Source organism: Hibiscus syriacus, unplaced genomic scaffold, assembly GCF_006381635.1.
Source record: "Hibiscus syriacus cultivar Baekdansim isolate YM2019G1 unplaced genomic scaffold, ASM638163v2 tig00014064_pilon, whole genome shotgun sequence".
Taxonomy (NCBI): Eukaryota; Viridiplantae; Streptophyta; class Magnoliopsida; order Malvales; family Malvaceae; genus Hibiscus; species Hibiscus syriacus.
In genome coordinates, this window is record NW_024062313.1 from 276676 (window position 1) to 303535 (window position 26860).

General features: G+C 34.1%; 2 protein-coding genes, 1 non-coding gene and 2 pseudogenes across 3 annotated transcripts; 2 read left to right on the top strand and 3 right to left on the bottom strand.

The window, feature by feature from the left end:
• The window catches only part of LOC120206854, a 36719-nt pseudogene extending 27782 nt beyond the window's left edge, over positions 1-8937 (bottom strand).
• LOC120206853 (very-long-chain (3R)-3-hydroxyacyl-CoA dehydratase PASTICCINO 2-like) lies at positions 8347-10779 on the bottom strand. The gene is made up of 9 exons (XM_039206428.1): positions 10622-10779; positions 10434-10545; positions 10314-10332; positions 10098-10186; positions 9952-10005; positions 9255-9325; positions 9097-9178; positions 8716-8812; positions 8347-8619 (listed from the first exon to the last, which is right to left on the bottom strand). Exons 1-9 carry the CDS (start codon positions 10690-10692, stop codon positions 8549-8551), a joined length of 666 nt encoding a protein of 221 aa, XP_039062359.1. The 5' UTR covers positions 10693-10779; the 3' UTR covers positions 8347-8548.
• A 7684-nt stretch (positions 10780-18463) lies between these two features.
• TRNAS-GCU lies at positions 18464-18545 on the top strand. The gene has a single exon. It is a non-coding gene; the product is annotated as a tRNA-Ser (tRNA).
• Positions 18546-20084: 1539 nt separating this feature from the next.
• LOC120206798 lies at positions 20085-24280 on the top strand (annotated as a pseudogene).
• A 530-nt stretch (positions 24281-24810) lies between these two features.
• On the bottom strand, positions 24811-26591 carry LOC120206852 (nicotinamidase 1-like). The gene is made up of 5 exons (XM_039206427.1): positions 26428-26591; positions 26166-26349; positions 25941-26074; positions 25649-25834; positions 24811-25147 (listed from the first exon to the last, which is right to left on the bottom strand). The coding sequence occupies exons 1-5, from the start codon at positions 26566-26568 to the stop codon at positions 25064-25066; spliced, it is 729 nt and encodes a 242-aa protein (XP_039062358.1). The 5' UTR covers positions 26569-26591; the 3' UTR covers positions 24811-25063.
• Positions 26592-26860: the final 269 nt, after the last annotated feature.

A 26860-nucleotide genomic window follows, 5' to 3' on the forward strand; every position in this document is an offset into this window, starting at 1 on the left:
TATTATAAGGTCGTCAGCAAATTGTAGATGTGCTAAATTAAAATTCTTCTCCTCATTTCTAATCATCAAACTCGAAAAGAGACCCCCTGAAACAGCTTTAAGTATCAATAAATTCAATAGTTCCCCAACTATATTAAACAACAACGGAGACAAAGAACAGCCTTGACGAAGACCCTTAGCCATTGGGATTTCCTCGGTTGGAACCCCATTCACCAAGACTGAAACAGTTGCTGAAGTGATGCACTGAAAAATCCACCCTATCCATCTAGAACCAAATCCCATTTCCTTCATAATTCTGAACAAAATAGGCCAGTCAAGAGTATCATATGCCTTCTTGAAATCAGCTTTAAAAACACATCCTTTTAAACCATTCTTCTTCCAAAAGTCAATCCCTTCATTGGCTATAAGGGAACAATCCAAGATTTGTCGACCGGGAATAAAAGCGAATTGACATGGACTGATCAAATCTGAAATGCAGCTCCTAAGTCTCCTTGACAGACATTTAGAGAGGATTTTGTACAAACCACCAACTAAGCTAATAGGTCTAAAATCGTCCAAACCGCCAATGTTTGAAATTTTCGGAATAAGAGTGATGAAAGTGTGATTTATTCCATGTTCCCAATCCTTCCCCAAGTAAAACTTCTTAAAGAAGATCATAATATCTTCCTTAAGGACCTGCCAAAACCTCTTGAAAAAACCCATATTAAAGCCATCGGGACCCGGAGCTTTGTTACTTCCACAAGACTTCACAACATCCCAAACTTCCTCCTCTGAAAATTCCTGCTCTAAGAACTGATTCTGCTCCAAAGAAATTCTGGAAAAATCCAGATTTAATTCATCAATTTCTAGAGTAGATCGGTTATTGTAGATCTTAAAAAAATAATCCTTCACAATGTCCTTAATAGCAATTGGGTCTTCAACTATTTCTCCTCTAAAATTAAGTGCCACCAGTGCATTCCTCTTCTTCCTAACCGTAGCACAGGTATGGAAGTATTTAGTGTTGCGATCCCCGTCTTCAATCCATTTAGATCTCGAATACTGAAACCAAATCTGCTCTTGGATCTTGTGCAGCTTCCACAATTCTGCTCTACAATTATTCAACTCAGTTAATACCTCACTATCGACAGCACCCTGCTTTTGTTGAATATCAGCCTCTATCTTCGAAATTTTCTTATCTAACTCAGAAATCAAGTCTCCTGGATACTTATCTCTGTTTCCAGACCACTTTTAATTGCATGTTTGGCACTCCTTAAAAGACTAAAAGCACATGCCTTCTTCTGACTTTTCTTAGAACTCTGAATAGAAGAAATAACCATATCCTCAAAACCCTCCTCATCCATCAAATAGTTGAACATTCTAAACGGTTTTTGACCCCAGTCCACTCCTTTATTCACAAGAATTATGGCATTGTGATCTGACAATGATCTTGGTAGAAGAGACTATAAAATGTCCGGAAATAACGCTAGAAATTGACTGTCAACCAAAAAACGATCTAATCTTACAAACGTGGGATTCTCTTGGTTATTACACCAAGTGAACCTTCCCCCATTCATAGGAAGATCAATTAAGCCCGTATGAAGAATGAAGTCATTAAAGATCTCCATTGAGCTCCTACTTTGGCCTCTGCCCATCTTCTCATTTTCTTGTAAATAAACATTGAAGTCCCCTCCCACACAAACGGGAAAATTCTGTCCACTAAGAAAACTGCTTAATTCTTCAAAAAAACCAGCTTTCTCTTCCTCCACTGCTGGACCGTATACATTAATGAAACCACAACTGAAGTTTTTATTCCGGAATTTACCAAAGGTAGCTATAAATCTCCTACTAATAAACTGACTCTCCAACTCAAAGATATTGTCATCCCAACAACACAATAGGCCCCCCGCTGATCCAACTGAAGGAGATTCCAAAACTCCTTTAAGCTTATTAATCCCACTTCTCCTAAAGAAATACCTCTTAAATTTTTCAGTCTTAGTTTCTTGCAACCAAAGGAAAGTAGGATTTAAGCTAGTGACTAAATTCTGAACAGCCCTCTTTTTTTCATTTTTCCCCAGACCCCTAACATTCCATGAACATATTACTAACTTTGACATCTTCATAAAGGGAACAAGGTACAAACAAAACCCTCAATCAACCAAACCTTGATTAATCCCAATCAAGCCTTTCTCTAGAGCTATGATTTTTTCCAAAAATGCTTCTTTCCCTTCCTTAAAAGATACTCCCAAAAGCTTACTAACATCCCAAGTTTCTACAGCTTCTTTCAATAAACTCGAGAAAGCTGAGGAGGATGTTGTATCAATGCTCACCTAGTCAAGAGCTTCTCGAAACAGGATCCTTCTAGCTCTCCTCTTCCTTCTAATTAACAAACCAGATTTGGGTCTTAAGCATTCACCTTCAGAACAGTAACCTTCAATCTCCCGCTCTACGGTCCCATCCCCAAGACCATTAACAAAGCTAGGAAGAAGACTCCCATCAGCAATGAGCTCTGTTGAAAAACAAATCTGTTTTGCAGTGCTGGAGTCCACATCCAACTTCCTCTGCCCAACCTTGGTGCCACCTATTTCATTCGTAAAGTTCAACAAATCTCCATACCAATATCTTCTTTCCCTCGACCTGCTATAGACCCTTTTGCAACTGCTCAAACTTCTAGTTTCCAGCACCTCACTCTCAGATGAGACCTTTCTTCTAGAACGGTGTAACTGTCTCCCCCTTGAGATGTTTCCTAAATTAGTTGTAACCGGTTCAACCAACCTTAAACTTTCTTCTTCAGCCTCTACTTCTGCATTAACCACCTTCTCTGTAATTGGGCTCTTCTCCAATACTTTAAACGTTTTCCTGTTTTTTCCTGCTAAATTAAGGTTCTCCACAAAATCCCCACACTTATTAACTATATATGCTGGCCCAGAAATGAAACCCGAAAAATCTTTTGACCCAGACTGCCCAGAGTCTTCAGAATGGGCCTGAGACCCATCAGCCGAATAATGTTGACTTCTAATCCCCAAACCTGCAAACTCACCAACTTTTAAACTCCCAACCTTTTGACTTTCTGGCAGACTACATTTAATACCTTTCCTATCTAAGGGAAGCCTTGCTAGCTGTCTATTCTCACTAACTCCTCCAGAACCACTGAACACACCCTGCTCAATCCAATTGTCCACTGACAGACGATTTTTCCTTGCTGCACATGCCTCCCCTTCCCCATGATCTGACAACAACCTGTCTACATCCTCCTCAGACCTAATTTCTTCAGAAAATGCCTCATCGGAATCCTCCACCGGAAAATTACTGAAAAACGAACTTGAATACTCACTTGCTGATCCAATCTTAATACTTACTTTGAATGATCTTCCATAAGATCCAAGAGTGATCACCTCTGGAACATCAAAGGGGCTTTCCACCCTCAATAAAACTCTTGCCATTGTAAGGTCTTCTCTTTTCCTTGTACTCTCATGAATACCTACCACTTTGCCCCATCTCCCAGCCATTTTCTCGAAGAAATATTCATTCCAGCATAACAAAGGAACCCCTATTAATTCTGCCATGCAGAAGGCCATGGGAACTCCGGCCTCATTCAGTAAAGGTTCCACTCGTTCAAACCACTGTTTTAAAACCTCTTCCTTTTTGCTCCATAAATCCAGCATCTCTTCATGGGAATTGAGAACTAAAACGCAAGAGTTCCAAACATAACCCCATCTAGCAATTTGAACATCATAGCCTTCCTTAAATAAGGCATTCCGAATGAACTCAACTTGAAATGAGTATTTGATAATCCCTGTTAACGACCTCTTCACCCAATTGGCACTTTCTGATGGAATATGCATCTCCATAATGTTTTTCTTGACATTCCTCCTTTGGACATCCTCAGACAATAGTTCTTTGTACCCCCTTGTAATCCCATTTGACATCAGAGCATCCCTATAAGTTCTATCGTCCCTTCTACTTCTGATAATATTTTCTCTTTCTCTTGATTTCGAAGAATCTGCATTAATCTGACCAGAAGCCTCGTTTGAAGAAGTAAGCACCACCCTTGACCTTGAACGATCATCCTTAAATCTGGCAGGACTAACTAAGATCTTCCTTCCATCAATCACAACCCCGTTTAACTCATCAACAGCCCTCCTTAAATCTTCCTCCCTCTTAAAATGAACAAACGCAAAGGTGGAAAATCTGTACTTAGGATTTCTAATTTGATTGGGAATGAAAACTCTCATAACCGGACCATGGACTAAGAATAATTCCTTAAGAGTATGACGAGAAACCCTCCTACTCAGGTTGTCGATAAACGCCGACCAACACTCATCGGGAACTGACTTTTTTTTAAAATTCTCTCTCTCTACGTTTTTCTCTCTCGCACTCATGTTTTTTGCCCTATTTTTCTTTTTATTATCAAACAGAATACAAATCCTTAAATGATCCTATCAAACTAAAAAGTATTGAGGAAAAACCCAACAAAACAAACCTACGCCATTTAACATCAAATGCATAAAACTGCGGACAAACTGAAGACCCTAATTATGCTTTGGTTGATTATCATATTAATATTACCAATCATTTATTACACTATCAGATTTTAACTCCCCTAGTGGCTATATTTCCATGCTTTAGCAAGAAAGTCACAGAAGGTATTAAAATAAGGGTGACACAACTCCTGCAATATGCAAGCAGGAAATATCGAAAATGCCTTTTTTTTCTTTTACTGTTTTTAACCAAATAACTCATTTCTTTTTCTATCCTGTTTTTTTCCCTTAGTGCTTCCTTTAAAAGCATATTTTTATCCCCTTCGTTCTTTTTGGACAAGAAATCAACATAATGTACCTTTAACTATTTTCTTAAAAAATATATCTCAATTCCTCTCATAAGCCCAAAAACACAGGCAAGGGGACAGGGTAACACAGTTACTTCTAAAAATTACAAGGTGATATCTGTAGAGTGAAAATAGACCAAACTCCAAATAAGCACCTTTGGAATATAACATTAGACATGTAAACCAAGCACTAAAATAGCTGAAGCATAAGGTATTCATCAATGTAACCCAATTAAACTGCCACTAAACCTAATATCTTACCTAGCTTACGAGTTTTCTCTGCGAGAACACCTAGGTAACGTGTAACTCGATCAAGTTTAGCATTTGAATATTCCTGCAGATCACTAACATCTTGTCGTAACTCCAAGTAGTCTTCTTTTGCAAGCTGCCAAATTAATGTAAAAGGGGGAAATTGCATCAAACACAAGACACTGCAATGAAAAAATCCAGAATGCAAACCAAACCACTGCATATTAAAGCACACATGTGGCCCAAAATACTTTTTCTTTAGCCCCAAAAGAGCTTCTCACATTGAAGACATCATGCATTACCAATCATTATTTTAGACATCAGAAACAACCAGAGAAGTTCCAAATTTCCAAAAAAGGTTCTTTTATGAATCTTGAATGCATATGACAAGAGCCAAAAGCTTTATTCAAATTTCATGACCAACTGCAACCCCTAGTAATCACCTAATCCATGAGCTATCTTTTCAGATCAAGGAGGGACAACACAACTTGCACAAAACATAGAAGCTTATTTATTAATAGAGTCAAGAAAAAACTATCACATAAGAAAATCAGAACCCGGATCCCTTAATGTCTTCCAAATAAAAATAAGTCAGATCTATAAGTAGATATAAATTTTAGTTAGTACTCATTAGATTAATCAACTTTTGAATTGTCAGCAAGCTATTTCATTTGTTTGGTAATGAATCATGTTATTGTTGGTAATGAATTGTCAACAAGTTTTCCACAGCATTATCATAAAACCGTCATATAGGATGGACATGGAACTGCATCAAAGTCCATTCAAATATTTTTCAAACAGGCATATTAATCGACATTTGACACAATGCACAATCTTACAACAGTTCAAACCAACTCAATTTGGACCATCAAGCAGGATCCGAAGCTTGTGTAACAAGAATGTTACCATTATTAAACATTCTCAACTGACTAAGTTCTCCACATAAACAGCAATTAACATTCTCGTCCACTTTATCAAATTCTAACACTAAAAGGAAAAAGCTGATACATAAGTTATGGTTCATCAGAATCTGAAACATAAACTTTCCGTTAAAACTTAATACTGTTATGAGAACCTAATCTTCCAGAAAATGACATAAAAAAAGCATATCCTAGTTTTATTTGTTAAAGTTGATAGATTAAAACAAATTGCTTAAATACTGCATGCTAATTCGTAAAAATGAAGCTTAGCTAAAATCACATTAAGATACTAAAGCAACTTGACGAAAGTATTTACACGAAAATCTCACAATCCAAAGCCGATTTTCAGCGTTACCTTAAGTTTATCCTTCAAACGCAGCACCTTAGAAGCCAAAGCCTGCTTAGAAAACTCCGAAGAATATGGCGACACAACTGACGACGCTGCCGCGGATATCGAGTACCGTCGCATCAACGGCGCAACACTGGCCCCCGGTAGCTCCTCCGGTGAGGAGGGCGACGAACGCCGTGGCTCGAAGCCACTGACCTCCCAGTTCCATCGGTTATTGCTGGTATTCTTGTGCTCCCCCATCACCCCCAACCCAAGAGAGAAGAGAAGAAAATTTAAATCTAAAAGGAAAGGGTGTGGCGGTGGTATTAGTAGTAGAAGTAATGGGTTTGGCTAATTCTAAAACACTTGTTTAATTCTTATTTTTCCCAAACTTTATCAAAATGTACGTTTGAAATTGGTTTGGGACTCGCTCTCACGAGGGATTGTCCTTCTCCTCCCTCGCACCAGCGATAATAAATGCATTCAACTTTGGTGGGGCGTCCGAATTCTTCAGCTTTGTCCCTTCATAAATGAATTGGATCCACTTCGGATGAATTAACATTTATGTAATTTTGTTCAATCTCATAACATTTTATGTTTTCAAGTCGACAAATTTTATTTATAAATTTATCTAAAAGTTTAGATCACAAAATTTATAATAAGTTATATTAAAATTTTAAGTAGTATAAAATAATTTATCAATTGAAAATATAACAATATATATTTAAATTATATTTGAATTTAAATTTAGTAGGTTTAAAAAGTATAATTTAAAATAAATTTAAATATATAAATCCAAAATGTTGTCCATGATAACATAATAAATTTAAATATCTAATTTTAAAATTATTATTATTATTATTATTTAAAGATAAAGCAAATCCCGCCTCACCCTTTCAAACTTTCTTTTTTTTTGTCAAAAAAGAGGATTTCTTTATCTTATGAAAACTGAAAGGTTAATTTGTGGGTTTTAAAAAAAGTTTATTTTTTTAATTAGATAACTAAATATTATTACTTTTTTTATTGAATGGAAATGTACAAATTTTTATTAAAGAATAGGAATCAGTTGGAAAGCGATAATAGTGTGAACAGAAATTCAGGAAGATAAATCATATAAAAATGTTTGGGATGCAAAAAGTAATAATAGGGAGTGTTTGAAATGATTATGATGAGTGGTTGGTTTGAGCGTAGATGCAGACATTTTATTTATAATTTATCAAGAGAATGTTATAATTATATACGTAAATTTAACACATATTTAGAAATTTAATTATATAGATCAAGTAACAATCTCAGCATTTAAGAAATTTATTATCTTTAAAAATATTGAGTTTGAGTATGTATATGTAAGGATATTTAAATGTTTATTATTAATTTGTTGAAAATCTTTGAACAATTATTATCTTATAATTATCTCAAATTAATAAAAAAAATAACTAATTTAATTTGATCATAAAAATTAATAATTTAAATTTATTAAAAAATTAAAATGATTAGAAAATTGGCTAAGAAAATTCAAGCCCAAAAATTGAATGATAGAAGAAAATAATTAAAAAATTCTAAACATTTAGATTTACTCGAATCTAAAATTAAAAACAATATTCCAACTTTTATGTTGTGTATGGTATGGGTATGGATGCTGGTTTCTTCATTTTGCGAAGCTCTAGCTCCCTCTCATGCTATTTTTGGGTTCATTTTCACAGTTCAAAGAATATTTTAGGATAAACTATGTTCTTAGTCACCTCACTGTAGAATTTATCTGTGCATATAAAATATAAATTAAAATTTGAAGAAAACAATACATAACAAAAAAAGTTGAAATAATTAACAAAATGATTTTAGATTGATAAAAAAGTTACTGATATGGAGGAAAAATCGATGATCATCGGGGAACACAGTTTCTTATTTAATTTATTTGTTATCAAATAGAGGCAATACAACTTTGATTCTATTAAATTTTCACTTAACATCACAAATAAATATGTTTATAAAAAAATTAGCTAAATTTATTTGTTTTTGATACTTCAATATGAAAAAGCACAACAAAACTAGAGAGATTTGCAGGATACCCAGAGCAGACCACCAAACTTACCTACAATTTGGTAAATTCAGTAGCTGCGCCATCCTCGTCATATTGAACACAAAACTCAACTCAAACATTTTAGCCCAAAAGTAATGCTGAAAAGAATGAAATGATACGTGCACAAAGTTCTGGTATCACAATGCTGTGCAAATCTCGACAGTGTTTCACTCCTTTTTCGATTTCAAAAGAGCTCTCTTCCTCTGCCCCAGCATATAACGGTACATGTGCGGACTGCCTGCAACAACAATAGGCCCTTCGAATAAGCATGACCGAAGCAAGTAATCAAATCAAGCTGAGACGAAACGCTAAATGAGAAATGCTTAGTTCATACCTGGGAAATAGATCCCAAGGGCAAGAATTGCAGCGTAGAAGTTATCATATGAGAAATTCCACTTGTTTGGCATTCCTATGCAATACTTCTCAGAAGCCTGCCGATACAACAGTTTTATTCAATCGAGAAGCATGTGCTTTTCACCTTATTCCAATTTTATTGGAATGAAATGGTAAAAAAAAAGGTGAGGGGAGTTTAAGAAAATAGCGTATAGTATTTGAACATCCATCCTTTGCTCTTCAAAACATTTCTATGTGTATTTGGTCATACAACAATAAAATATCACCTGGCAACCATCAACAGGAAAACTCTATTTGTTTCATCGAATTATATAGTTGATTGAAATTATAGGTGTAGAACACATAAGCCGTGATATATTACCTTGATATATGGCAGGGAAAAATATATCAGGCCAACTTCACTGGTGATGCCAGTTGGATACAAAACCAAGAACGTGCTATACCTGTTCGAAAAAACAAAATGAACACCATGGATTTGACACACCCACTTAACAACAACAGAATACATGTATTATTTACCTAAGCCACAAATGCCATGAAGGTGCAAAACCAAAGGCCTCCTTCATGCCAAAGAATGAATAGCGAATAATCTGCGATTACAGGGAATTTATGAAAAATTAATTTCCTTTTGACATCTATAGCTACAAAAGAAATTCCCTTTGGCATCATCAATGTAGAGAGAAACATTAGCTCTCAACAAATGATGGCATGATGAGTAAAAATGATAACAAGATTCAATGCTAAGTTCCAAACTATGTTATTTGGACACAAGTGTGAATGTTGGACACAGGTATATACTTCGGACAGGGGTATGTTAAATAACTTAAAAGTTTTTCCATGTATGTGAAAGGTTATTGGAACGTCAGTGTTCAACAGGGTTACTTGCAAGGAAACAAGAGAGGTGATAGTTTTAAACACGAGAAAGACACAAATGCATTCAGAATAATCTCCCAATCCAGTTAGAAATAACAATCCAAGTAATCAATTTGACCAAACAACGAAAACAAACAAAGATTACAATTGGTAAAATCTTTCTATATAATTGTACTTTGAATACATAAAGAGAATATCTCAAACATAACAAAAGCATGATCAACTAATGAAGAGTAACATATTCATCGGTTTCAACTCATCACCAACTAAAGCCTGCTGATATTAACTACAAATTTGAAGGAAAAAACGGAAAAGAAAAACAGCAGAATTCCGTTAATTTTACCTCTGTAATGGCCCAGCTGATGACCAACGAAGTAACAAGAATGTGGGTTCGAATCTACAAATCGCGATCATCATTTTAACTTTTAATTAAAAATTAAGATAAAATAAAAGAACATAAGACTGTAAATTTAATTTTTCTTCTGTTACCTCAGGAAAACTCCACAAAATTCCCCATGTTAAATATAATCTTGATCCAATCTGTGGCAGAGTTGATGACACTGGTGACCTAACCAGACCTGCCAAAATTAACAAAACAAAATAAAATTCAAATCAGTGAATTATCTCGAGAACTATTATAGTTCTTTTCATCGTCAGAAGAAGAGAGCTTTTCATCATCATCAGAAGAGAGCGCTCTTCAATCACCTATTAAACCGTGAAGAATCTGTCAAATAAAAGAGAAACAAATTTAATTGAACTTAATACACTTGGAAATAAAATTAAGTGAAAGCATAAAGAACGGGGTGATCGAAGAAGCAAGAAAACCTCCAAAACGGCGGCGGATTGAGCTGCAAGGAGAGGCTTTTCGACTGCATTATAGACATGTTCATGACCTGATTCTTTCAAAGTCTTTAAAGCCAAAAACAGAACCTGAAACCTGCAAAAGAAAACCGAGAAGTTAAAAAATGGGATGATTAGGGGGGGGGAAGAAATTCTGAGATGAGGAAGCTTGCCAGCCGATGAAGACGGTCCAATTGTAGATGGAAAGGTAGAGCCGCCTGAGAACAGTAAAAGCGGAAGCCATGAAAAGTTGAAAACCCAAATTAAGAAAGCAGAGAGATTATTTGATTTCTTGGAAAAGGATAGCTATATAGTAGATCAGTAGAAGAATTGAATATTTATATAGACTAAGGAGGAACTGGGAGGATTAAAGGAAACTGGAAGAACATAGACCTAGAGAGAGAAAATTGTCATGAATTGGGTTGTTTCAAAATGGGGCAATTCAATCAAAATACTGTCAACTTCCCACGCAAATACTAATAATTAACAATGAATTAATATATGGAAATTCATTAACGATAACCGTTTTAGCATAAATATTTTAATTAATTATATAAGTATATATTTTAATTAATTCCATATTTTCATATATTATAAAAAAATCATATATGAAAATTAATAAAATTAAAAATATTATAAAACTATATCTACGAATTTTAATATGTCACACTACTTTTTTTAATAACAATTAATAGTGAACCTATCAATCTATCTCGATTATAAAAAAATTATTGTTCTTTTAAAAAATCTACGTTTAAACATTCACGTCTACGGGATATCTATTGTTAATGACTATAATTTTTTTTAAACAAACGTTATCCTATAATTATTCTAAATAAAATCAATCAAATAGTATAATATGACATCATCAATAATACATCAAGTAATGATATATTCCCAACCAAAGATTACAATATTACGTTTTAACAAAATAAATCAATAATATAATATAATATAATATTATTAATAATCTATTAAGTAATATTATTTTTTAAAATTCTATTTTCAAATATAACGTTTCATATCACGTATCTATTAAAAAGTTGATCATATATCTAGATTTGAAGTTCCACTTAAATTTTAAGAACTTTTATATAAAAGTTTCGAGTTAAGTTTATATATAAAAAAATAAGTTCATTTGAAATAAATGAATCATTGTCAAATGACTTCAAACATGAGTGATTGAAAATTTATTATTAAATAATTATAAATACTTATAATAAATACTATTTTGTGATCATCTTAAATTTAATAAAAAATCATTTAAAATGTGGATTGGGTTTAAACTTCAACATTTAAAATTCAATAGTTAAATTTATTATTATTTTAATAAAATGAAAAATAAAAAACAAATTTAAAATGGATATTTCTCATTCTAAACTTCAATAAATATGAAATATATTAATAGCATACGCAGATCTGATGTGACTTAGTTTTATCCTTACAGTAAGGAGAGAGAGAGGTGTGGTCAGGGATGTCTCCGGTTTGACATTATTTATATACGTTTAAAAAAATATATTATCGAAAATATTAATATTTTTAATATTTTTAATAAAATATTATTTAAAATATTATTTTTATCAAAAATATTAATATTAGACGTTACTTAAAATATTTAAAATTTTCGGTAAAACTTTACTTAAAATGTTTAATATTTTCGGTAAAACGTTGCCTAAAACATTATTTTTTTCTATTGAAAATTAGTTAGTAAAATTAATATTTTCAATAAAAAAAATATTTTAAATAATACTTTATTAAAAATATTAAAAAATATTAATATTTTCGGTAAGACATTTCTTTAATCGTATATTTAAACTGACGAACAACAAAACTTTCCGGTGTAATCAAGCACGCTAGATGAAACTTTGAATGGTATTTACACATTTATTTTCTTTAAACTATTCTGGATTTATTTAGCTAGCATTTAATGACATTTTCGAGATTTACATGTATATAATATAATTTTTCATTTAACGACATTTATTTTCATTTTTCTTAAAATATTTTTAGTCCGTCGTTCCATTTTGAAATTCCCCGAATATCATTAATCATTTACGAAATGCAGTTGGAAGATTGGTGAGCTGCTCAACTGTCACGTGCTTACCCCCTCATATAATAATATTATTTGTTTTCGTGTTATATTTATATGAACAGACAGATAATCTTATATTAAAAATATTTTTTTTAGAATTTATGTTAAAAAAATAAAGTTATAAAATTTAAAGTGTATGGAATTAAGTTATCATTAAAACTATAAACAGAAATTTAAATTATATAAAAAAATTAATTTTTTCAAGAATTTCAACATCTTAGCTTTATTCTTATATATTGATACTAGTTTAGAGAAAATAACCTCAGTGATTAAAAATCCCAGATAATATACTATTTTGACCAATTTTTTTGGATTTGCGAAAATGACTAACAAAATCGCAATGCGATCTCTAATTCGCAATGTGATCTCTAATTCGCATTGCGATCTCCACTATCGCAAATTCGCATTGCGATTTTCCATTTCGCGTTGCGATAGTTGAAAATCGCGTTGCGATTTTCCATTTCGCGTTGCGATAGTTGAAAATCGCGTTACGATTTTTCATTTCGCGTCGCGATTTTACAAATTCGTTGCGATAGTCTACAGTTGTCGTTGCGAAAATTCGTTGTGATAGTTAAAAAACAAAGATTTTGTTTTTTAAGAATTTTTTCTAAAAAGATAGTATCCGCGCGGGACGTGTCGAAGACACGTATGACCACGACCACGACCACGACCACGACCCGACCCGAGACGAGACGAGACGGACGGCGGCGGAGGCGCGCGAGAGTCCCCCTTGTTCTCTATCAATCAACAAGAAAGTGAGAAAGTCAAGCCTTAAATACCATTCCCAATAGTGTTTCCAATACTATGTGGGATTTGAGCATTACCAACACTTGATCCCAATACTATGTGAGATTGAGCCTTAAATAATGATATTATTTTTGAATGTTTTGCTTAAAATTACAATAATCGCGATTGATTGTAGATTGATTTTTAATTATGACATATTTAATCGTATAATACTAATGCAATTGGTTGCTGATTCAGTTGTTTTAAGGTGCATGCTTGTTAATGTTTCCTGAATAAACACATTGTATTGGAAACAAGTGTTGGTAATACTCAATCCCACATAGTATTGGAAACACTAGTGGGAATGGTATTTAAGGCTTGGCTTTTCCACTTCCTTGTTGAGTGATAGAGAATAATGGGGACTCTCGCGCGCTGCCGCCGCCGTCCGTCTCGTGTCGTGTCGTGGTCGTACGTGTCTTCGACACGTCCGCGCGGATACTATCTTTTTAGAGAAAATTCTTAAGAAACAAAATCTTTTTTTTTAACTATCGCAACGAATTTGGAAAATCGCAACGACAACGCGATTTTCAACTATTGCAACGCGAAATGCAACGCGAATTTGCGATAGTAGATATCGCAATGCGAATTAGAGATCGCATTGCGATTTTGTTGGTCATTTTCGTAAATCTAAAAAAAATAGTCAAAATCGTATATTATCTAGGATTTTTGGTCACTGAGGTTATTTTCTCATTAGTTTATACCCATCTTAACCAAAATTGAATTGTATGTTATTTTATTGGTTTTGATTATTGTATATATATATATATATATATATATACTCGCTTTAAATTTAAATTTATTTTTGCAAGAATCAAGTCATATTAGTGATTAAAATATTATTATTATTTTTAGATTTTTTGGATTTGAGTATCACATATTTAAAGATATATGAGCGTTTAATGTTAAATGATTGAGAGCCTATAAACATATACTACATTGTATTTAAATTGTTTTATATTTTTCTTCATTTTTTAATGGTTGTTTACTTTTTAAAAAAAATATTAAATCATTATGGTATTACATATTAACATGAATATAAAAAATTGATTTCAGGACGTAATGTAGTAATAAAAAAAAGTATACCTACTTTAGCTACCCATAAAGTGATAAAACTCATAATGTGGGTTCACATGATTCAAATTACACGTGTGAAGCGGCGCATTTACATCTTTTATCTGTAATATTTCTTTTTTAACACCCGTTGATTAATATTTATCGAAATAGCACCATTTGGTTGACGTGGCGCAAATGTGCATCCTCGGGGACGTGCTTTCCCGGGATTCTGATGACTTGGATGCCACGTGTGGAATGCGCATCCCCAGGGACGCGCCTTCCATTAAATGTCATAAATACCCCATTCATTTTTCCCTTACTACCCCTCCTCCTCTATATAAACCACCTTAACCCTCCCTCATTCTTCACACCAAAATCATCTTCTCATCTCTTATATAACTCAAATTTTCCAACAAATTAAAAGTAAGACTAAATTGATAAAATATGTAACTATTGAAGATTAAATGTGTAATTATACTAATTTTATTGACTTATGCATCAATATTTTCTTTAAATATTGATAACAAATGACTAGATTGATAACATTTAAATAATTAATTGATAAAATTAATAGATCGATAATAAAAAAATAATAAATATATAACAATACGTGTAATATTATAATTTCATACATTTAAAAAATACATTCAATAATTCTTAAATTATAATTGAAACACTTTACATAACATATTAATTATTTATAATAATAATAAAAATAAAATCTTTATTATTAAAAGAAGTACCAACGTGGCATCTGACTCAGCATAACCCAAATGGAAGGCGCGTCCCCGGGAATGCGTCTTCCACACGTGGCATCCGAGTCATCAGAATCCCGTAAAAGCGCTTTTCCAGGAATGCGCCTTTGTGCCACGTCAGCCGAAAGGGTACTACTTCAAAAAAATATTAATCAATAGATGTTAAAAAAAAATATTACAGATAAAATGTGTCAATTAAGTAAGTACGCCGTGTGAAGCTAACTGAAACGTTGATTACGGTGGGAAAGTTACATGTCATTTTCAAATTATGAATGTAACTTATGATATGCAATTTAAGAATAAAATATACAACTTAATATCCATAACACACCATGAATCGATAATAGATGGATAGCCATCCTACTGTGCTGCCCATGCATATGTAGTACCACACCAAATGAGAATGATTTTCAATATTATGTTTATTTGATAATTTTTAAATAATTACATGTCATTTTTTTAAAATTAAAAAAAATCGTGTTGAAATTTATGTATGATGATAAACAAATAAACAATAAAATTTATTTTTAATAAAATATTAAATAAAAATTCATTTGTCTTTTGATAAAATTATTTAATTATGCTCAAATAATTTTTTATTATTTAATTATGTTCAAATATAATAGTTTTTTACTTATCTTTTAAAATTATAAAACGATCATTAAATTTTTTAGGCTTAATACATTTTTTTCTCATTTAGGTGCTTAAACATTTTGCAATCAATATAGGTGTCTAATGTTACAAATATTATCATTTTAAGTATCTCGACCGTAATTGCAATTAAAAAATATCGTTTTTGACACATATCATATTTATATTTTTTTTTGAAATTTTTATTTTTTTAAAAAATTAAATTTTACAAAACCCTCCAAATTTATTTAAAATTAAAAAAAGAAAAACCCTTAAAATACTAAAATCAACAAGTTTTTAACAGTGAATGACTAAAATAAAACCAAAATGTAACATTGGTGTACTTTTGAAACAAAAAAAAAAAAGATGATCAAAACAGAACAAAAGTGATAGTTTAGATACTAAACATGTAGTTTACCCTTAGTTTTAAGATAGTCACCTTATATATGATCATTCACTTTCATGATTTACCCATAAATTTATAATAATTAAATATAATATTAATCATACATATTAAAAATTCAAACTATTTATCTAATTCAATAATGTTGGTTATATAATATTTTTCTCAAATCCTCAACATAAAGTAAGAATTTTATATTATTTATATCTTTAGAATAGTTTGGGTGAATATAATATAATATTTTTTTATAATTTTTTTAACGATTGACAATGTGCACATATCTTGCAGATGTAATTACTTAAACTAAAGACCTTAAAGAATCTCCTTTTAACCATTGAATCCGCTTAATGAGTTAAGTATCATATTATATAAATAAAATATTAATTTAACAGAAACATGGTAGCATACCCATGTTGGACAGATAATTCGGTATTCGTTTCAGAGCCTGCGTAACATAGCTTACATGTGTTAACATGACAAATGAAATGCTCATAATTTGCTTCTTGTGGGTAGGATATGAACTTAAACTAGTTGATTGTTATATTTCTTGATGCCTCCAGGTATTTCTTGGGGACTCAACCAGCAAAGAATGGGGATAGGTTTTCGTTTGCATTTTACATGCTTAGAGGAGACGAGAACTATGAAACATTCCAATATTTCAAGCTCTCTTGATTCTATATTTAAATCAACTGTATGCTTTGAAAAATAAATCAGGACTCAGATATTACGGTACCTGTTTTTGTAGATATGTGATACTGTTGCTAAAATACTGAATGCAACGATTGTGATCCCACATCTTGGAGTACATCCTGTTTGACAAGATTCAAGGTACTTTACGGGGAAGGAAATTATCCATTCCATTGCTTATGCCAATGGGAAATGTCTGGTTTTTGCCCCTGTTTTAAGGAGACATTTTTCTGAAGTAATTATTTTCCTAGCAGCTCATTCATGGATATATTTGATGTGGATCACTTTATTAATGTATTGAAGGATGACATTCCGGTTATCAAAGAGCTGCCTGAAGAATTCTCATGGAGCACGAGGGAGTATTATGCCACTGCTATTCGAGCCACCTGAGTAAAAGAGCACCTGTTCATGCATCTGTTAAGGTAACCTAAGGTTCAAAGTCGAGCAATTAGCACAGACTATCTCAGGGAGGCCACTGATCGAAATGAGGAACAAAAGCCACCTAAATTTTTGGTGTTACACCTTCGATTTGACAAGGTATAACCTGCTTATACTGTAGATTAAGGTCCTTGTTCCAACATAGTGGCTGGCGTTTATAGATATAGGCATTAATGTGAGATATTATCGACATATTCCGAGATAAAAACCATAAATGTTGACTTCTCGATATGCTTGAGTTCTGTATGCTCATAATCCTTAACATGTATTGTTAAGATATCTGTTTTGTCTTTTAGACCTCATACACTGTCTGCCTGCATAATTTATACATGCAGTATCCATAGAAAAAGAGAGATAGCCATAATTTATACATGCAGCACGAATCCGATATTTAGCTCAGTTGTTTCATATAGTCAGCCTTCCTAGGTAGTCTAATAGGTTAGAGATTTGATTTCCATTCTTAGTGAGAGCATTGTAGTGGGTCATTTTACGATAATCAGAAGCAAATATTGATACATGAGACAATCTAATGAAATATGGGTCCAGAGTCTAGGTTTTGGCAAAAGCCTTTTGTTGGATGCCAAGACTAGCATTCCATGTCCTAGTTTCATGCTATGGAGGTAGACTGAACTTGGTTGATGATCCATATTGAAAGAAGTTGAAAACTATAGTTGGTTAAAATCAGATTTGCTAAAACAAAATATTGGTTGATGATCCATATTGAAAGAAGTTGCAAATATCTCTGCATTATGCCAGAAACTGACGATCAGATAAACAAATGGGACATTGTAGGATGATCAAAAGTAAGTATAGATACATGAGATAATTTGATGAAATATGTCTCCACAGTGTAGGTTTTTCCAAAAGCTAACCTTTTGTTGGATGCCAGAAACTAGTATTCCATGTCCTGGTTTCATGCTATGAAGGTTAACTGAACTTAGTTGATGATCTATATTAATGGCTGAAACAGATAGTAGGATTTTAATATTGAAAGAAGTTGAAAACATATAAATGGTTGAACTCAGATCCGCTAAAATCAATGTACGTGTGTCCCATCAACTAATAACAACGTAGATTATCATTCTCTTAAGATATTTCCATCTACGAGTAGGAGCTGCTTACTCCTTATAGATTTAAATTTTAATATAAAGTTCAAACATAATGCATAAGCGTCGCTTTGGCCGAGTGGTTAAGGCGTGTGCCTGCTAAGTACGTGAGATTTTCCCGCGAGAGTTCGAATCTCTCAGGTGACGTTTGATTTTTTAAATTTTGTGTACGGCCTATATACACAATTTGGCCAAGTATTAACTATTAAATACGCATACAAGTATATTCCACTGTACTTTCATAGACAATTGAACAGTTTTATCTAGGCACCCAATTTTTAATGTAATATTCTTGTTATTAGTTTAAGGTTATTATAATATAGTTTTTATTCAATCATTTGGTAATAAAAATTTGAACATCATCGTAAATGTCATATTTAAACTCGAAACTACTAAGACTAATAACTATTCTTTTAATAACTATTAAGATTTTAATATTTAAACTCGAAACTACTAAGACTAATAACTATTCTTTTAATAACTATTAAGATTTTAATCTGATATAATTATTCATATATCATAGTGATATAATAAATGTGTAATCTTGAGAGTTATAGAATGATACTTACAAAGGTAAACTATACAAATGGTCACTAAACTTTGAGTAAATTTTCGTTTTTTATACTAAACTTTCACAAGTTATAAATTGGTCACTCAACATTAATGAATGAAAAGTTGACCTAGACTGTTAACCTAGTCCGTTGACAGCTTACCTAGTCGTCGATCAGTTACTAATGGTGTAGAATTGATGGAAGTTATTGAATCTTTTATGAAAAGTTGAAAACTGCTTCTTCTTCCCCTTCCCCTTCTCGACACCGGTAAACGAGAGTTTCACTAGCTTCCTGAGATTCAAAAAAACACTCATGTCTGCATCAACAGAGAGACCTAAGTTTTCAAGGATAGCAAGAAATACGACCTATCAAATCCCAAGTTACTTCAAAACAATAAATACTCCCTAATGCACGGAGATTTTCATACAACAACCTTTATTTCAGACAAGCAATAGTCGTTAAACACAAAATATGACCTCGAAAGAATAATCCCTTTACATAAAGTAACAAGGTAATTTCATCAAATAGTACATGGACCCCTCAAAATGTGATGAATAACGTAACAAATTTTCTAACAAAAGAGCTCATTTTGACAAAGACCAAGGCTTAAAAGTAATGATTATGGTTGCAGAAGGAATGAGTGATGGAAGATACCTCATTGTTAGACGAAACCAGAGACAAAGAGAAGACGAGTTCTTCAACTTCACTGCCTTTTCTTGAACCTTGCTTTTGTTCTCAGTTGTTTCCTTGGACGATTTCTTCTTCTTGTTCTCTTGTCTTCGGTCTTGTTCCAAGCTTTCACAAATGGCTTCAAGCTTAGCATCAACAGAGGACTACAAATGCTTGTACTCACTAAAAGTGCCATCGATGTGAGAACCGTGGGGCAAAGGTCAGGGAAGTTGAGTCTCGTTGAGTCACCTCTTAGTTTATAGGTCGCTTTGTCGTAAGCCATGCCTGCCTGCTTAGCCGTTTCGAAAGTGACTAACTAGAGACGAGTCTGGTTCTTTGGTAGTTAGATCTCCGTGACCCTTTTCCCCAAGTGATGTTGCCTAACACCTCGATAAAGCTTGGTCAGTTTCGCTGGTGAACCCGTCTGTTTCATCGGTATCAGTTTGGGGCTAATAAACCTAGCCATATGGTTGGTGGGTTGAGGATTTTGGTTAAGGTAGCTAGGTTGGTTGGGTTGGAATTGGAACTAAGCTGAGATCTGGGGAATTGTTGGACCAGGTTGAGTCGACTCTTGGAGAACTGAAAATGGCGGGTAAAATAAAGAAGATGAAGAAGGAAAGGAGAAGAAGAAGCAGTTTTCAACTTTCCATAAAATGTTCAACAACTTCCATCAATTCTCCTCTATTAGTGACCGACCAACGACTATGTAAGCTGTCAAAGGACTAGGTTAACGGTCCAGGTCAGCTTTCCTTCACCTAGTTCTCCGTGATTGAGGTGGAGTGATGAATTTGTTATAAATCAATAATAATGTTAGTGACTGCTTTGTAATTTTTTATAGTTCTATGGAGAAAACGAAAACTTAGTCAAAGTTTAATGAATTTATGTAGTTTTCCCTGTTTACAAGGTATAGTGGGCAGAATGCCACGTGAAAACTTTTCAACTGTATCCTAACGATACAATGCCAACGACTGTGCCGTTTTCATGGCTTATTTTAATACGAAGAAGAAAGAACAAAGGATGCCTCATTTGTTACCTCAAACAAAACATCCGACCGAAGTTCGCTCCTCTCCATGATCCCTTAACAAAACCCAAGAAACACCCGTATTTCGTTTCTTTCTAGATTTTCATGAATTGTCTATAAAAAAATAAAAAATCGTTTCTTCTCTTGTTCCTTGATGTTTTGCGTGTCTTCTCCTTGTTCCATAATTAGTTGAAGATAGTCTTGCATTGCTTTTGTGCCACTTCTGCATATGCAAAGGAACTAGAAAGTTTGAAGGATTTGAAGAAAAATATGTTGCAAAGCAGCTGCCAGCAATGCTTATTCATGGTGGTGGGCTGGCCATATCAGAACCAAGCAATCAAATGGATGGAACAAAGCCTTCAAGGTAAGTTATTTGTTAATAATTTCTGGGTTTTTTTCCTTTTGGTTTTTTGGCTGATATCTTTGCTTTTCTTATTTGATTGGGTTTTAAATTTATGAAATTTGGTAGAAATAACATGCAGATAGGTAAATAGAGTTTCATTATGAATCCAGAATCTGTACTACCTAAGAAAAACAATCTGAATTGCAGTTATGGAGGAAAAAGTAACTGCTGCGCTTAAAGTCATTGAAGAAGATGGAGATTCCTTTGCCAAGAGAGCAGAAATGTATTACAAAAAGAGGCCAGAATTGATTCAATTTGTGGAAGAATTTTACAGGGCTCACCGCTCCTTAGCCGAACGGTACGACCACATATGGACGGAGCTACAAAATGCAAACCACACTCTTGCTTCTGTTTGTCCGGAGCGAGCTCAGTTTGCAATGGATGACAATGACGAAGATGTTTCACCCACATTCTCAAGGAAGACACCAGCAAACTCTAAAGGCAATGTCCCTGGGATTCAGGACCTTCCTGTAAAAGATTTGAAGGGTTTAATATCATCAGCTAAAAATAAAACGGAACCTAAGAGACTGACGAAAGCCACTAAACATGCAGCTCCTAAATCCGGTTTTACCAAGGCCGAGGGACTTCAGGAGATTCATAGCCTTCAGAAACGAATCCTGGCTTTGCAAACTGAAAAAGAGTTTGTTAAGGGCTCTTATTAGAGTGGACTAGCAAAGTACCGGGCAATAGATGACGAGATAAAAGAATTGCAAGAGAAAGTTTCCGGTTTGGAAGATGAATTTGGTGAAGGTAGGGTCATTGAGGATGATGAAGCTCGAATCATGATGGTAGCAACAGCTTTACAATCATGTAAAGGGACATTGACTCGGATGCAGGAGAAGCAGGAGAGATCAGTCTTGGAAGCAGAAGTGGAGCAGGAAAAGATCAAGGATGCCAGGGAGAAACTGGATTCTCTCAAGAACAAGTTCCTCTTAAACTAAGGCTGTCAGATACAACCATCTGATGCAGATAAATCAGGAATAGTAGCAGAAAAGTCGAAAATATTAGAACAAGAAGTGAGTGCATGGAGTCCTTAAGGCAAAAGATAAAGGAGCAATTTGAGGCTGGCCTTTCTCAATCTCTGACTGTAACACAAATGGTGGAGAAGGTCGATGAACTAGTGAACAAGGTCATCAGCTTAGAAAACGCAATTTCATCTCAGACAGCTTTTGTCCAGAGACTAAGAGCAGATAACAATGAGCTTCAATCCCAGATTCAGACCTTGGAAGAGGATAAGGCCACACTGGTTGATGGGAAAAATGAATTGAAGAACAAGATAATAGAGATGGAAGAGAAGTTTCATGGGATTCAGGATTTGAATCAGCATTTAGAAGACCACAACAACAATCTCCAAACTCATTTTACTGAAGCAAATCTTGATCACCTTTCAGAGAAGGTGCATAGTATGAAGCCAGATGAGGAGTTTGGAAGACAGAAGAGCGAGTATAACGACAAAATGCTGAAGGAGGTGAAAGCAGGCCAGGAGTTTGTCGTAGCTAATGTATCAGAAAGGGATAATTCTCAACCTGAAGTTAAATCCACAAAAGAGTCTGAAGAACAAGAGAGGAGGAATCCAGATGCAAATGATGGCTTCAAAAATATGCAGTCCTAAAACAAGCGAGGTTCGTGGTCTCCGGTTCATCATCGAAAAAGGACTCTGGGATTAAAGTGGCATTGCCAAAAGATTCAGAAGAGGAAAGAGAAAAACTTGATCATTATGACGGTTTTATAAAGGGCCGGGATGCGAAATCAGAAGCAAGGGAGGAACTGGAATTACAAGAGGACTCAATGGAACATGATTCTGTTAAAACTTCTACAAATGAAGGTGTTTACCATGAAACTTGTAAGCCTTCAGAGAAATGTGAAGACTTGATAGCGAAGGACAAAGTTGATACACAAGCTCCTTTCCTGAAAGTGGCTACTCTTGCTCAAATTGAATCAAAAGAACATGAAATAGGGAAAGAAGATGAGCCAGACTGGAAGCAGTTGTTCTCGAAAGGAATGGGAGACAGAGAGAAGACTCTATTGACAGAATATACTGCAACGCTTCGGAAATACATGGACATGAAAAGGAAGCTCGAGGGAGAAGAGGCAAATAACCAGAATATCCTGTTTGCGATTATGTTGCAGCTAAAAGAACCGAAGAGCACTAATTCCTTGAAAGATGAAGAGATTCAATCCTTGCATCAGAAATTAAGCCTTTTACAAACAAGTATTGGTGAAAACAACAGTACTGATTCTGAGAAACCAGTAGTGACTAAAATCTCAACAACACTGTCACAAGAGGATGAAGATGTTGGACCGACGCTAGTTAACCAGTCTCCAACTACTTCAGCAATTGAAGAAAAGTTCAGGATGAACATTGATGCACTGCTGGAAGAGAACTTGGAATTCTGGTTTAGATTCAGCACTGCATTTCATGAGATTCAGAAATATGAAACTAGTGTGAAAGACTTAGTGACTGAGGCATCAAAACTAGCAGAAAGACTAAAGAAAGAGGAGAATACCGCTAAAAAATGTACACTGGTATCAGATGTGCGACCATCAAACGTCTGACAGAAATACAGAATGAACTAAATCTCTGGGTAGAAAGCAGTGTTTTACTGAAAGAACTGAAGAAGAGGTTTTCATTTTTGTGTGAAATTGAAGAAGAAATAACGAAGGCTTTGAAAGCAAGTGATGAAGACGATGACTTCAGCTTCACAAGTTACCAGGCAGTGAAATTTCAAGGTGAGATTTTGAACATGAAACAAGAGAATAACAAATTTCCAGATGAACTGCAAGCTGGTTCCGATCGTGTTACAGCACTTCAGATTGAAATTGAGATTAGTCTGACAAAGTTGAATGAAGACTGTGAGCTTTCTGGATCAAAGATCCATCAAGGTAGCCGAATGCAACAGTCACGTAGTTGGTCTGGGGTTCCTTTGAGGTCATTTATCTTTAGTGCCAAACCAAAGAAGGAAAGGACATTGATCTTTTCCATTGTACACCCTACACTGCATCGTAAGTTCAGTAGTTCAAGATCAGGAAGACCAAGAAATAGGTCAATGGATTGGTTGCCTGTGTTAAGTTATACTATGAAGTCACCCCCTCCCTTTTTCTCAAAGTTGCTTTCTTCCTTTTAGTGATACTCTCACAGAATGCAGCAGTTTTCCTTTCTCATTTTGTTTGTGAACTGTTAAAATCATGTTTTCTGTTGGCTGTAGGGTGTTTCATTTCATAGTATGTACTTACAAATATGGTACAAAAATACATATATTTGTATCCTTCATTCTAAAAAAAAAAAACTCGAAGCTTAAGCAAATTGTCTGACATTTTCCGGTCTAACTCTGTCAGTGACTTATGTCTTGTGATTTTGCAAAACACCATTTCTTTTACATCATAGATACCGTTAGACACCCACATTTTGGGATGGGAGAACTGCTGCAGGTTCCAAACATTTTCCTAGGTTCATTGTCTAGGTAAGGTTTAAGGTTTTCCCTCTTAATTGCTCCAGAAGAAAGTGGTGTACAAATAAAAGGTTGGATTGAGTTCAAGATTGTAAGGCTTTAAAAAATCCATTAAAATATAAAAGAGAATTTTTCCGATAGCTGTAGTCGAGGCACTGAAGAGAAAAGAAGGCAATTATCATTGTTTATGTTACTCAGAACGGATGTCGGCGTCGGATTGGGGTATATGTTTTTCTTAGATTTCCATGCATTTGGAGAGTCAGAGTCCTTAGAGGATTATCTCAATATTCATATCTGAATATGCATTGAACACGAGTCATAGAGGAAATTTCAAGAAATACAAAAAGCCGAAGCAACATAGATCCCTGGACTTGAAATCACATAACTGCTTGACTGAAAAACTGTATTACTTTCAATATGAACTTCCTTGTTTCAGTGGCGATATATAAACTGGAAAGAGAAGCTATTTTTTTTTAATAAAGTTGCTATTATTTTCCTAGTATAATTGCATAGCTTCAATTCACGTACAGTACACATTTGCAGCAGTCTTACATGTCTTATGAACAAGTCTCTTATTGAGCAGCAAATGAGACCTCTGATACAATCCTGGCTCCCCTTCCCTTAGCTATGTATAGACCTATGTGATGCATCAGATCCTGCCATAGAAAATTTTTCAAAAAAGTTTCCTATCAATAAGAAAACAAGCAGGCCAAAGTTCATTTTTTTTAATTATTACTACTTTATTTTATTTACATTTCTTTATGTGATTGATACGTACTTTCTAGGAACCAAAACCTAGTTTGAATCAAAAGTAAAATATCAGCTGTTAGTTTGATTGAAACTTTATAAGCAGCAATGCTTTAAAATGATTTATAATGAAGAAATGGTTGATTGATACACAAGGGAAACTCAGAAGACATCCATGTCAGCAACTTGCCAATTCTAAGAAATATGTTGTTGGCATAGATTTCATTACTGGTTTAAGTTCATATCTGGAAGAAAGATTAATCGGTTTGCACATTGATCCAAATGTACAAGGAAAGTGAAACTTTAAGAAGGATTAGAGAACCAAGACAATAATAAGACATGGGGTGCAACAACTGGTTTTGAACATCAAAATTGAACCAAAAACAAGGGCATCGGTGATTTTGAAGTACCTGTGGATGAGCCAGAGCACCCTCGATATCTTTGGCGACATGAACGGGAAGATCGAAAGTTGCACAAGCACCAGAGTAGATGATCACATCCTCGAGTGGGGTAAGCATTCGCCGATTTCGAGCAGACAGAGCGGAACATACAAAATCCAGTACACATATGTCTGTACATATGCCGACAACCAGTATCTTCAAAATATTATATAGCAAAGCAACAAAGTAAATCTTTCCCATGTCTGCCGATACGAAGATCAATGAAAACAAATTTTAATTGTTAAAAAACAAAGGTACTTACAGCTTTAATCTGATTCTTATTAACCCAATCTACAAACAAATTGGAACCATCTTTGTCAACTGAACCAAGGAAACCATCAATGCAATCTTTGCATCTAAGGGTTGCATTAGCCTCGTTCTCAAGCCATTGGAGATCTACAATACATAAACATGGATGCCACTGAATTCATTTAAACGAAAAGGATCAAACATGTATAAAATAGAATAAGCAGTGGTGATAAAGTACCAGGAACCAATCTAGCTTCATCAGTTCCAGCGATGCAATGAGGAGGATATGGAGGCTCGGGAATATCAGGATGATGGGTATCAAGGAAAGCAAAAACAGGCCATTTTCTCTCACAGAATAGCCTGGCTAGTATCACGGATTCTTGGACCATACAAAATATTTGTTTATCAGGTTCCACTGGAGCCTGTATGAACAAGAAACGAACCGTGGATCCCTGATGAGATAACAGAAATGATAAATTTTATGGGAAATAAAAATTTACCAGATTTCCAGCACCAACTGTGCAGAAGCCATTGACAAGATCAACAAGAACAAGACCAGTCTTAGTATCTTGAGAAAGAACCAAAGAGGATTGTTCAACAGGAAGCTCCTTCTTCAACAGATCAATGGTCGCTGACACCATCTTCCTGTGTATTGTTCTTTGATCCCAATGGTACAATGAATTGGAAGAGGGAAGATTATTGGTATTTGTGTTTTCAGCAATCTAACTTTAAAGACGGCGTTGAATGTCGAAGTCAAAAAAGATTCGATGACTACAGTTGGATCAGGAAACTAGGACCAAGGAACATCGGTACAGGTCATTCAACTTTCTTTAAAATAGCTGTTTTCACTATTAAAATTTTAAAAGTTATAAAATAATCATTAGTTTTTTAAACAATTATTAAATAATAAGATTAATTATAACTAAAAATTAA